At 32.1% G+C, this 13,074-nt stretch overlaps 1 protein-coding gene across 1 annotated transcript; it reads right to left on the bottom strand.

Annotated features, from left to right (window-relative positions):
• Window positions 1-2,719: 2,719 nt before the first annotated feature.
• On the bottom strand, window positions 2,720-9,081 carry LOC143074033 (uncharacterized). The gene is made up of 3 exons (XM_076249586.1): window positions 8,993-9,081; window positions 7,243-8,246; window positions 2,720-3,088 (listed from the first exon to the last, which is right to left on the bottom strand). The coding sequence occupies exons 1-2, from the start codon at window positions 9,079-9,081 to the stop codon at window positions 7,262-7,264; spliced, it is 1,074 nt and encodes a 357-aa protein (XP_076105701.1). The 3' UTR covers window positions 2,720-3,088; window positions 7,243-7,261.
• Window positions 9,082-13,074: the final 3,993 nt, after the last annotated feature.

Here is a 13,074-nt window from a genome sequence, read left to right as displayed (position 1 = left end):
TCCAGTTGATTCGATATTCCAGAGCTTGCATTTCTTATCATGATTTCCTTGATAGAAGGTTGCTGCTGACAAAGAAGCTATCAAACCAAGGGTTCCAAGTGGTGAAGTTGAGGTCATCCCTTCGAAAATTTTACGGACTCCATCATGAGTTGGTTGACCGTTATGGAATATCTGTTTCACAGATGACAACGAATATGTTATAATTGTCGTTACCATAATCCCGTCCTTTTTTCCTCGAATCTTTTTGATTAGACTCATCACCAAGTTTGTACTTACATCAGCAACATGACGGGTGCCACATGTACAGCAGGGTCTGCAAACCCTTCCGGAACCCCTGAGATCACCTCCGGTTTTGGTTGGGTTCGTGTTGCTCAGTCTTTAGTATTTTATTTTTTTACTATTGTTTGCCTTTGGTCGTTTTTTGCTTTTTGTCATGGCGTTTTCAGTTGGTCATCGACCTTATGAGTTTGAATATCCCTTTGGTATCTTCCGCCTCTCTTTTGTTGATGAACTACTTAGACCACTCGGCCAAGCTGCCCCTGATATTGATCGAAAGGTATCAGACAGCATATCACATGTATCAGAACTATAGACAAAACTTTGATGTCAGAACGCTATTTCTTTTCAGTAAAACAAAATGGCGGACCACGTTTGTTTTTGTAACAAGTCTCGTGAAGTCACGCAGGACAAGATATCAGTTTGACTGGTCATTAATAAATGTTACATTTCTCTATGTAATTATAGTAGTCTCAACTTTCATCACAATAGCGTTTTAGAGACAGTAGAAACACAATGCATCGATGTTTAGAAACATGTCAAATGCAGCTATTTGTTTTTTTCACATTCCAAATCTGTAAAACCAACTTTATTATATAGATTTGTTACGTCTCAACATATGAAACTCGATATAGAATTAACTTATCCAATATAAGCAACAAAGCCGGGTGAATATCGGAGCATGGACTCTTGGCAAATGTCTACCCTAGTCAGCAGCAGTGCTTCCGGATAGTTGGTAGTTAATGAAAATTGCCAAAGGAGGCGTTATGAAATATATAGAATAATGGCATTTTTGTTTTTGATACTGACTTGATCAGCAAGAATATTAAACGAGTCTGCCAGGCGACCTGATATTCGAGCTGATGAAGTCAGTATAAATAAATGCCACTATAATTTGTATCGGCAATTTGTCTTAACAGTATTGAGAATATGAAATAAAATGAAATATTTGGTAAAACTATTGTTACGCGTATAAAATGTTGTGATAGTTGTTCGATTGTGTGAATAAAGTTTCGTGCATTATTAATCTATCAAACGATAATTTTCAGATATCAGTTTGGTATATTTTAGTTTTGTTTTATACATATTTGCTTCAGGATTTCAAAGTTCTTTTCAATGATGAAAGGCTAGTAGTATTTTTATACTTTTTAATCGTGAAATGGCAGCTTTTTTTAGAACATCCTTGCTTCGTCAAATCACAATGGTGCCTTTCTATTCTAACGTATGTTAAAGGTCCGCTTCGAAGTATAAAAATTCTGATAGGTCCTGCAAGAAATCATTTAATGAACCAATAATTAAAATTAAAAAATAATTCTTGCATGTCATGTTCTGTTCTTATTTTAACATTCTACTAGTCGGTTTTAAGATATTGACAAATATAATGGCTCCCCCATGTTAAAAAATGGCATAGACCATGAATTGCAAGCATTGTTTTTTTTTAGTTTTACTTATTTGTTCATTAAATGTTGATGAAAATTACAGAAGTTGGATTTAATTGAACCTTAGGGCAAATATTGACTCTTCGTGAATCTACTTCAAATGGACGAGAAGGCAATACCGGCATAATAAAGAGTAAATTGGACGGACTTAATCAATACATTTGCCGTTAAAAATATAGCACGAGAAAGAACAACAGATTATATATATCGTAATCACCAAAGTTCTGTCAAAAATCTTTCACGTCAGGAAGCCCAAAGTATAGATAAAGGGACTAAGAGAGAAAAATAAATAGAAGCAGTGATCACAGTAGCATCTCTTAAAATATAAACAGTAATATATTGCTATTGATAAAAAAAAAATGAACTTTTGTCACAGCGCTGAATTTGAAGACTAAATACAAATATGTCTTATGATAACACAAGAGAAGCTTTCAAGGATAAGCATGCCTCAGGTTAAAGGTTTAAATTCTAACTTTTTTCTTTTAGTTTCAAATAAAAACCAACAAAGAAAAAAATATTCTATTTAATGCAAAGTGTGAAAGAATTGTAAGAGAAAAGTCAAACAAACATGACATTAGTTTCAGATCTGAAAAATCTATTTTTAGATACATTCAAAACGGAAACTTTTCTCTTTTATTTCGCGGACATCATTTATTTCAAAAATAACAATGTTGTATTCAGCTGGAATCTAGAGGCAATACATCATTGCTTACGATGTGAATCACTATCAAAGGTACCAGGCTGATAATATGATAAAACTGAGATGTACACAGAATATACCGTTTCACTAAGCGAATTGATATGTGCTATTTCATAAAATCAATTATTGGCTAATTATTATCAATTACTTATATCAATAATGACTGTTCTTACAAATTCAAATAACGTAAACAAAGGATTTCAGATGCCTTTTTTTAATTGCCTTATAAAAAATGTTTTATAGTAATATCTGAAATCTAAATCTAATTTCAAGCATAAGGCTCAATACCTTTTTGATCGGGGAAGTGACTATTGCTTGAATAAGAACTAGATGCAATCACACGTCGTAAAAACATTGAACATGTGTTGAAAATTAAGTAGCATTACATTTGAAGAAAAAGCAATTAGAGCAAAACCAACACGTACATGGATTAGTTATTTGCCGAACACATACACATTAATAACAAAGAAACTAAATATTGTTTTGTTAGAATATCTACATATGGTGAAATTATTGTACATTGAAATTGTTAATCATATTCCACTTGCAAACAACAAAGTGAAAAGAAAGTATATAAAGAACGAGTACACTGTTCGGTTATATGTGATATATTTGAATCGCCAGCACAAAGAAGTGATGACTGGTGTTAAATGTCCTGAATTCTTTTCTTTCCCTGTAAAACACAAAACAATTAGATAGAATATCTAAGTATCATTTCAATATTCTATTTTAAGTTTTTACAAAATGTTTAAATGTAATCATATTCACTAACTAAACAATTGTTTTTCTGATTTAATCTTTAGTTAACAATATTTAGTATGCATTATGAATATGAACGATTTAGTCTGGTTTAAAGTTTGATAACATTTTCTTATATTTTTACAAAGCAATATTGTACCACATTTTGGTATCCATGATCAACTTAACATGGATAATCTATAATCTATACAGTAAGTTAATTTAACTCTTTTTGGTTTTTACATCAAACCTGAAAAGATTGAAACCTAAAGCATATAGTCTTGTTACGATTTGAAAGTATTTTGTAGATATTTTCTTGTTGACACAGTACTGTTCATGCATTTCCTAGCAGGCAATCAAGAAGTGTTCCCTATATTTTAGACCCATAAGTGTTGTGTTGTGTTTATAGGTAAAACTACTGAAATGACTGAACAAAGACTGAACAAGTCGTATGTAATCAAAACAAAAAATAGCTTCATAACTCAACAACAGAGTCAAAATATACCGACTGAAGATTCAAACTTATCAATCGACAGTAAACTGGCAACGCCATAGCAAAACAAGAAAAAAATGTAAAAAAAAAAACAACAGTACACAATATGAGACAAAGACAATGTTTGTTGTTGTCCTTCCTTGTTAAATATCTGTTTGATTTTGTTCTGATTGAGATTGTGACATGAAGTGACTGCGGTAACCTTATTTTGACAGTTTCATCTAGTGTAACTGTTTTCTTCACGCATCGTTGTCAATATAGTGGAATTCGATGAGACTGTCATACAAATGAGATGTTGTGCGCCATGAAACCAGGTTCAATCTACTATTTTCTACATACCTGAATGCCGGTACCAGGTCAGGAATATTATAGTTGTTGTCCATTCGTTTGACATGTTTAAAGTTTTTCATTTTTTGATTTTGCTATTTGGTTAGGGACTTTCCAATTTGAATTTTCCTCGGAGTTTAGAATTTTATGGATTTTATGATTTTTATACATGTTTGTCGAGAACGAACAAGTAATGTCACAGCAACAACAAAAACTAAAGACGGTTCGTTTTATGAAGTTTTTAAGTTAATTTGTATTGTATTGGAGACTATTGTTTGTCTTTCTTGACAAGTGCCTTGACGACCAATTTTTGACTGTGTTAAATATGTCTCAATCAGTCATGACATATTCCTGACTTTCTTGGTACTGTCTGAATATGACTTGACATATTCTTGACATTCTAAGTAGTGTCTGAATATGCCTTGACAGTCTTAGAGCTGTCTGAATACAAATGTATACATGTATCTTGACACATTGTTGACAGTCTTAAACATCTGTGGACACTATCTCAACAGTATAAATTGAACAAACACATTCTTCCCTGTTTATGACTTTTTATTGCTGTTACATGTACTATATGCTTATTTTTATTAATCGTTAAAACTAAACTTTGAAGAATCAAGGATTATTTTTGTATAATAAAATACCCTTTGAATACACCTAAGTGGAAATACCCGAATGACCCCCAATTTAGTTTTATTTTGATTTATTTTTGATTTAACTTTTAAGAAATTGTTTTCACCTGGAATATATGTCACAGCTACTGACAAACAGCATTTATATTTTTTGCCGTTCGAAAAACTGGCAGTCAAATTTGCTTTACTAAAATGGGTTACTTGAGGCATGTTACATTTAGAAATTGACAATGAGGGTCGGTTGATAACAAAGCTTTACGACAAAAAAAGGTGATTTCAGCTTTCCAATTGTGAACTTTCCATTTCCAAGTAGCAACATTCTAGCAGCAACTGCATAAGAGGTATATATCTCCCAATTGATACGATTTTTCCGTGCTTGTATTTCCTATGATGATTTTCTTGATAGAGGGTTGCTGCTCATAAGGATGCTATTAAACCAAGAGTTCCAAACGGTGCAGTTGAAATCATCCCTTCCTTACGGACGCCATCACGAGTTGGTAGACCGTTATGGAATAACCGTTTCACAGATTATATCGAATATGTTCATAACTACAACCCCCTTCTCTTTAATGAATGTGACCTACCGATTAAGACTATTTACTGGATCTGTTATAACATGAGCTACACGACGGGTGCTACATGTGGAGCAGAATTTGCTTACACTTCTAAACACCTGAGATCACCCCTTATTTTTGGAGGTGTTCGTGTTGCTTATTCTTTAGTTTTCTATGCTATGTCATGTGCATATTGTTTGTCTGTTATACTTTTTCATGTTTAGCCATGACGTTGTCAGTTTATTTTCGATTTATTAGTTTGAATGCCCTCTGGTATCTTTTGTTCCTCTTTTCAAAACGTGATTATCGTTTGGACCCTACAATTCATTTCGTGCATGTGTGGCTATAAAAAGGGAAAAGGAGGGGGGGAGGCGGTGGGCCTTTCGTTTGGGACAAAGAATTTGTTCCCATCTAGATTCTAAATCTTATTCATTTTTTTAGAACAACCAAAAACATGTTTTTTTTTCAAAATTGAGTGTTGAATTTCATAATATTTATTTACAACTAAATCTTTGTGATAATTCCTTCCTGATTTTTTTTCTCAAGATTTCTTGAAACAAAAAAAATGTTAAGATCTATATAATTATGCATGTCTGTTTAGGATCCATTTCATAGGACCAATGATTTCTATAGAAATCATTGATGGGACCCTTTATATATATATAGTTTTCTATTATTCCTGCAGAAGATAATAATTTGTTAATGTTTAAATATTTCACTTCATAATTTTGATGAAGAAAATTTTTTTGATTCATTATTTAAATGATGATTTTCATTTTCATCTAGGTAAACCAGTAATTTCCAATATGACAGTTGCGTGTACCACGGGGTGTGGAATACTTTACTTGTATGGGGAACATCCTTTCCACGTGTAAGACTTCATATATATTGCAAAAGATGAAATTACACAAATTTTCAATCAAGAAGAATTAGGATACAATTTTTTTTATTATAATACTTTGCTATTTATGAAAAACACATTTTGGTAAAATAATTGTTTACCTTTAACATTTAATATGATGCATGTAAAAGGAAATATGTCTACAGTGTCATTGGTTTTAATCATTTAGAAATTATTTATCAGAATCAGGAATACACATTTTCATTTATTTAAAAACCTACATTTAAATTGTTTTATATCAGCATATCCACATCTAATTAGTTAATATGTTAGATTTCATATCTATATTTGTTCGGTTGAAATTATTTATATACCAAAATTTTCAATTATTTTTTATGTCCAAGTTTTGTTTTTGTTGTAACAATTGTAACAACAGTACAGCATATAAAGAAAAATAAAGATACATTAGATGTATGTTTCATTATAATACTTTATTCTGATTGGCTAACTGCACATCACGTGTTATTCCTTCAGCAATTGCATTACTCAATAAAACTTATCAGTCATGATAACACGTGGTCCCACAATAAAGTGCACAGGTGAATTAAATAAAAAAATATAAAATTCGTGTTTCATTATCATAGCTAAACAAACGTACTTATAAGTATTGAATGCTTCTTTTTGTAACTTCATAAGGTTTTAAAAGCGTTGACCGTGCGCACATTTTTAGAATGAAGCGCTTCTGCGCTTCATACAGATGCACTTCGGTGAACGCTTTTACACCCCAATGAAGTTACAAAAAGCATTCAATTCTTAAATAAAGATACATTAAAGTTATATTATGTTTATCGGTAATGATTTGTAAAACTGAGAATTGTCAAGTAAATTTAAGACACAATTCAAAATGTTCAAAATATGTCAAGACATACTGAGAAAAAACAACAATGTCAAGAATCTCTTCACATTTTTAAAGACAGTATTCAAATGTCAAGAATTTGTCAAGACCATACTCAGAATGTCGAGAAATAGATTTCATACATATTTAATGTAAATGAGAATTGGTCAAGAAAAATCAAGACACAAGTCATACTTTTGGAGAATGCCGAGTAAGATTCGTGCAAGTTAAGACCAAAAAAATGGTCTTTTTGTTGTGTGAACTATGGATATAAGATTGATATGTTCGACCCCTCAATTGTTTTTGTTACGATATATATAGTTCATTATTTTGAAACAAATTACCTTACATATCTTTTTCGATCTATTCTCCGACCTTTTCTGTTCCTATTATATTTGTATCTTTATAATTCCCTGCAAACGAATTACCAACGTTCCTGTTGTCGATTGCCTTGTTACCATTTCCGTTGTTTCCACTTCCAAGACTCCAGCCAAGTTTCTGTCCTAGAATCCAGCCAAGTTCCCTTCCAAGAATTTTGCCAAGTTTCCTGCCAAGGCCCCTGACATTTTCTATTCCTCCTTCTTTTGTATCTTTATTATATTCTGCATATGAATTACGAACGTTGCTGTTATCGTTTGCATTCTTACCATTTCCTTTGTTTCCCCTTCCTAGTATCAAGCCAAGTTTCTTTCCAAGAATCAAGCCAAGTTTCCTTCCAAAAATCTTACCAAGTTTCCTTCCAAGGCCTACGGCATTTCCTATTCTTCCTTCTTGTGTATCTTTATTATTTTCTTCATACGAATTACCAATATCGCTAGTGTCATTTACCTTGTTACCATTTTCGTTGTCTCCATTTCCAAGAATCCAGCCAAGTTTCTTTCCAAGAATCCAGCCAAGTTGCCTTCCAAGAATCTTGCCAAGTTTCCTTCCAAAACCCTTGGCATTTCCTATTCTTTCTATTTTTGTATCTTTATTATTTTCTGCATACGAGTGACCAATGCTGCTGTTGTCGCTTGTATTATTAAAATTTCCGTTGTTTCCACTATTAAGATTCCAGTCACATTTACTTCCAAGGCCTTTGATATTTTCTATTTCGCCGACATGTGTTTCTTTGTTATTTTCTTTATTTGAATTACCAACGTTGCTGTTGCCGTTTCCATTGTTATCATTTCCGTTGTTTCCACTTCCAAGGTTCCAGTCACATTTCCTTCCAACGTCTCCGACATTTCCTATATCTCCTACTTTTGTTTTTTTATTATTTTCTGTATTCGAATTACCAACGTTGCTGTAATAGTTTGCATTGTTACCATTTCCGTTGTTCCAACTTCCAAGGTTCCAGTCACGTTTCCTTATAAAGATTAAGAATAGTAATGTTCATAGGCCGGGTATAAAAGATTCAACTAAGAATTAGTGAAAAGTATCAAATAAATTCCTTGAAAAAAGAATGGGCGAAAGATACCAGATGGACATCAATTTTATATATGTTTCTGGAAAATTTTCCTAAAATTGAATGACAAATTTTGCAGAAAGTGTCAATGCCAGGAAAATACCCTACTCGGAAGCAATGTCAGATATTTATTTTTTTAACAACGATTTATTTTCTATTTATTATTCAAAAATTAGACAGTGAGTTAAGAAACCAAAGCATTGTAAAACACTACTATCTAGACAAAATCTATCTCTTTTAGGCTTTTTGTTAAAAAAAAAACATATAACATAAAGAAGAGTTTCATAATTTCTGTTTAAAGCATCAGATTTAAAAACTTATAAAAAAATCTCAGCTATAAATTGTTCATATTACTCAATTTATTTGGGCGGAGTTTAACCGGTTCGCTTATAATAAACCAGTCCATCTATAGATAGGTGTTGTAGAATAAACTCATCAATGAAGTATCCAGTCATTCTTTTGTCAATTCCTTTGATGACACTGATAGGTGATTAGAAATCAGTTAAAATTATAACAGCAATCATCCTTATCACACACATCTTCAAATAGACTGTCCTTATGCAAATTAAAACGTAAGCTCCGCCCGATCAGTTGAAATAACATTGGTAATACATGCAGAATAAAAACTAATACAACTTTGGTATTACCTGAGATAATTCATTAGGGAATTAATGGCGACGTCATCACTGTCACCATTTATTTCTCCAAGATCTGCATTTCCGTTTCGAATACTCATTCCTTAAATTTTTACAAAAAAAATGTATTTGGTATTAGTTTTTTTGAAAAATGTAAAACAAGTTAGAAGTTCTTCAAAAATTTGTGTAATGAGGGGTTCACACATTGCCGATTATTGCTCCCGTTAGAAATCAGACAGCGATACGACACGAAAAGTGAAAAAGTCGGTTTACTATCCTCAATTATCTGGAATGTCCTATCATTGTCAGACGTCTGTCTGTCGTTTTAGTTCGTAACAGATTCCTACGGGTGGAGAAGGGTCCGAATAGTTCGGCGAAGCACCCGACAGTTAGGTGCGTCCCGTAACATTCGGAGAAACTTAACCAATTTTGTGTAGTCGTAATACAATCGCGCTTATGTCGTGACAGATTCTGCTGTATCGGATTAAAATCCTAACAATTGCTGTTTTTCTGCCGATTGAATCCAGATTGCATCCAAATCTTGTCGATTGCGAACCGTTTTTGCCCAAACCTTTCCGGAACAGTCCCGTTATTAATACGAAATTTGTCAATGATACCCACGTCAGAGTCCCGACAATTACAGAATACAATACGACTGAGACCAGACAAAGCCGTTTGCAATGCGATAGAGCAGACCGTGATAGGATTACGTTCCGACAGTACCTGATCATCCCGAGTTTACCCACAGTTTTAGAACGGATACTTTCCGTGAGCATCGGTTAACTGTCTGTTCACTGTCTGATATTTATCGGATTACATTTGGTACAATCGGGACGCAGTCGTGACAGATTCGGTCTGATTTTACCAGGCGAAATATACAAATTGGATTAGACGCGGATTGAGAACGGGATTATCGGGATAAATTTGCTTGGAAACAGTTGAATATCGACGCTTCCTGAAAAATATATGATTGTTGTCGTGATTAAATTATTGGTTTTACAAATTTTAATTAAAGTTTATGTTTCTATCACGATTCACAGGTTCTTGATCAGACTTTTGACAAACTTTAATTGGGAATGGTCATGTCCAGGACGGCAGTAAAAATCGTGAATGTGTGACCCCAGCTTAAGAGTAGTAATTTTGTTTTGTCATTAAAACACACACTAAAACTCTTCTGAAGTGTCACAGGGCTTTAGTGATTGACATTGCTCACATTAGTAAATATTTAGTAACATTTCCAAACCATATAATTCTAATGGTTATTCTGTAAAATCTTACAAAAAAAAATGAACTCAAGTCTTATCATATAACTCATACATGTGTTAATCCCTAATGCTTTTGTAAAGAATAAATAATACCTTAATATGAACACATTGTAAATTAACCGTGTAACTACTTTGTGTTATGTTTCTAAAAACTGTTTGTATTACAGTTTGGTATACGTATTAACATAATATTCTTACCACATACTGCCATGAACAGACAGCTAAATATGATTATAGCCTTCATTATTACTAGCTTTCTGAAATAGAAAAAAAGTACAATATAGTATTACATTGCCATTGAGATTGCATGTTATCTAAACACAAATGAAAAAAATGTGTAGTGCTTTTTGAGTCGTATATGTCGTGAAATTCATATGACTGTTAAAACATGTTATTTTAGAATAATTTAATTTTGGATGTAACACGTCTTCTGATTGGCTGACGTTATTTTGTTATGAGCCCATAGACATAATTTAGTCATGTGACCGTGACGTCATAAACGTTTTTTCATAGTTTTCTATGGTTTAAAATGGAAATCAGAATTAAATTATAAGAAATGACTGTAATATTTTTTCTGTCTATTCGAAATAACATAAATAATGTGGTGCACACTGTTAAATAACCCGTTACGCGCGTTAGTCAGTGTGCACCAATTTTTTTATGGTATTTCTTCATAGACAGAAAGAAATATTACAGTCATTCCTTAAATATATGTGCAAGCTCGTATACAACACTACACGAAATTCCGGTTTTGAAGAGGTATGCAAATGATTAGTAAATGTATTCAGATACCGACAGTTACATATATTTACAAACCGCTGCATTTAGTTTTTCATGTCTTTACATGTTGTAAATATCAACATTTCTTGTGATATACCCTTATAGGGGGTTATAAGAGACCGCGGTTTATAGAATAAATTAACACATAAGCAACAAACTCATCATAGATACCAGGATTAAAATCTTATATTTACGCCAGACTCGCGTTTCGTCTACAAAAGACTTATCCGTGACTTTCAATTAAAATATGTTAAACAGGCCAAATAAAGTACGAAGTTGAAGAGTATTAAGGATAAAAAAAAATCCTAAAAGTTTTGCCATACACAGCTAAGGTAATCTATTCCTGAGGTATAAAAGCCTTAGTAATTTAAAATATAAAGTTCTCTTAACAGTCAATTTATAACCAATGATAAATCACGTCAACACAAAAGTGCTGACCACTGGGCTAGTGAGACCCCCTGGGAATTAAAACTCCACCAGCAGTGGCTTCGACCAAGCGGTTGTAAATAAACTCATGATAGATTCCAGGATTGAAATTTTATATTAACTCCAGACGCGCGTTTTTTCTACAAAAGAATATTTCGTGACTCGAATAAAAAATTGTTAAAAAGGCCAAATGATTTTTAAAGTTAACAATCTGTATATATTTATAACCATCTCAAAACAATCGCAAACTTATGTATTTGTATTACTCTAAAATGGAAATCTTTGTCATGTATTTTTTAAGTCGTAAACTCATCAATTTGTTTCTAGAGTAAAATTCATCAGGTAACATTTGTTTTTGTCAAATTAATTATTTTTCTAGGACTATATTTATAATAATTTGTTAAGAAGTTATACGTACAAGAAAAATAACTTACATTTTTGTTTGAACTGACTGAGCTTCAATTTTCAAACTACATAATTATTCAGATGTTTATATTTACCATGTGGTCTGGTTATTATATACAAAATTAACCATAATAATTATAAATGAAATAATATGTAAGTACTTGCTATATATACATTCAATTAGTATGTAATACAGTATTTTTAGGACTGGCATTTTTGTTTCGTCATATAAATGACATTAATTGTTGATGTTTGTCTCCTTAAGTGTTACTTACTGAAATAAAACAATTAAGAAATTTGAAAATTATTATCTATGACAAGTTGTTGACAAATAATTATGATACTGTTTGGGTTCTGTTGATTTTTATTTGCACGATTTTGACATTTCAACATCAAATACTGTGCGTTTTTCCATTTGTTACAGATTCATAATTTAGATATTATCCCAACTATCAACACTACAGGAATACGCACAACAGTAAAAAAGATGTTCATGAAGGCCATTTTAATGAACGAAAATAAAACACTTTACTCATCAAAATATCTGAAAAACAAATTAAGGTGGTACCCAACATCTTAACCAAAATTAATTTGGCTCGTTTAATTTTCAAAAAAAATTGACAAAGTATTTACTTTGACCCTTCGACAAAACATTAAAATTTCAAAACATTTGAACCAACCAATTTATCGGAAAAATTACACTGGTTATACAGCAGTTTGGCAAACACTAATTTTGATCATTGAGATGCTTAATATTCCCTTTACAACACAACGTTATTAAAACGTTTAACTGATTTTACAGAGTTATTTCCCTGTAGTGTTAGGTACCACCTTAAGGAACTTTGCAAGGAGATTTTACTTTTTGTCATTAGAAGGTTCTGAATGATTTCTACTCCATACAAGTATAAAACAAAGTCGAACAACAGGTGTGCACAATAAATCATTACCCATTAGACTACCGAAGACTGTCTGTTGAAAAATCAAGCCTCCAAACTCAACAAATATATTGTCGATTAAAAAGTTCAGCTCTTTAATAATATCATATTCACTGTATTTTCTGATAGAATCAGTGTGGTTCTTCACAAAATAAGACTTATTATAACACATACACGAAATGTATATCTACGATTTCTGTTTTTATAGAAAAAGCTATAATGCGATGGTGAAACGGAGCTTTAAATTGAGCAAGGGGAATAGTAATATAAAGTGTAAAACAAT

The sequence above is a fragment of the Mytilus galloprovincialis genome, chromosome 5, assembly GCF_965363235.1.
Source record: "Mytilus galloprovincialis chromosome 5, xbMytGall1.hap1.1, whole genome shotgun sequence".
NCBI classification, from domain to species: domain Eukaryota; kingdom Metazoa; phylum Mollusca; class Bivalvia; order Mytilida; family Mytilidae; genus Mytilus; species Mytilus galloprovincialis.
This window is presented reverse-complemented; position numbering and strand designations above follow the sequence as displayed.

Coding starts and splice junctions, on each gene's coding strand:
- LOC143074033 (XM_076249586.1), bottom strand. CDS start 9,081: ATGAGTATTCGAAACGGAAATGCAGATCTTGGAGAAATAAATGGTGAC. Junction 8,247..8,992: donor TCCCTAATGAATTATCTCAG/GTAATACCAAAG, acceptor AATCTTTATAAG/GAAACGTGACTGGAACCTTG.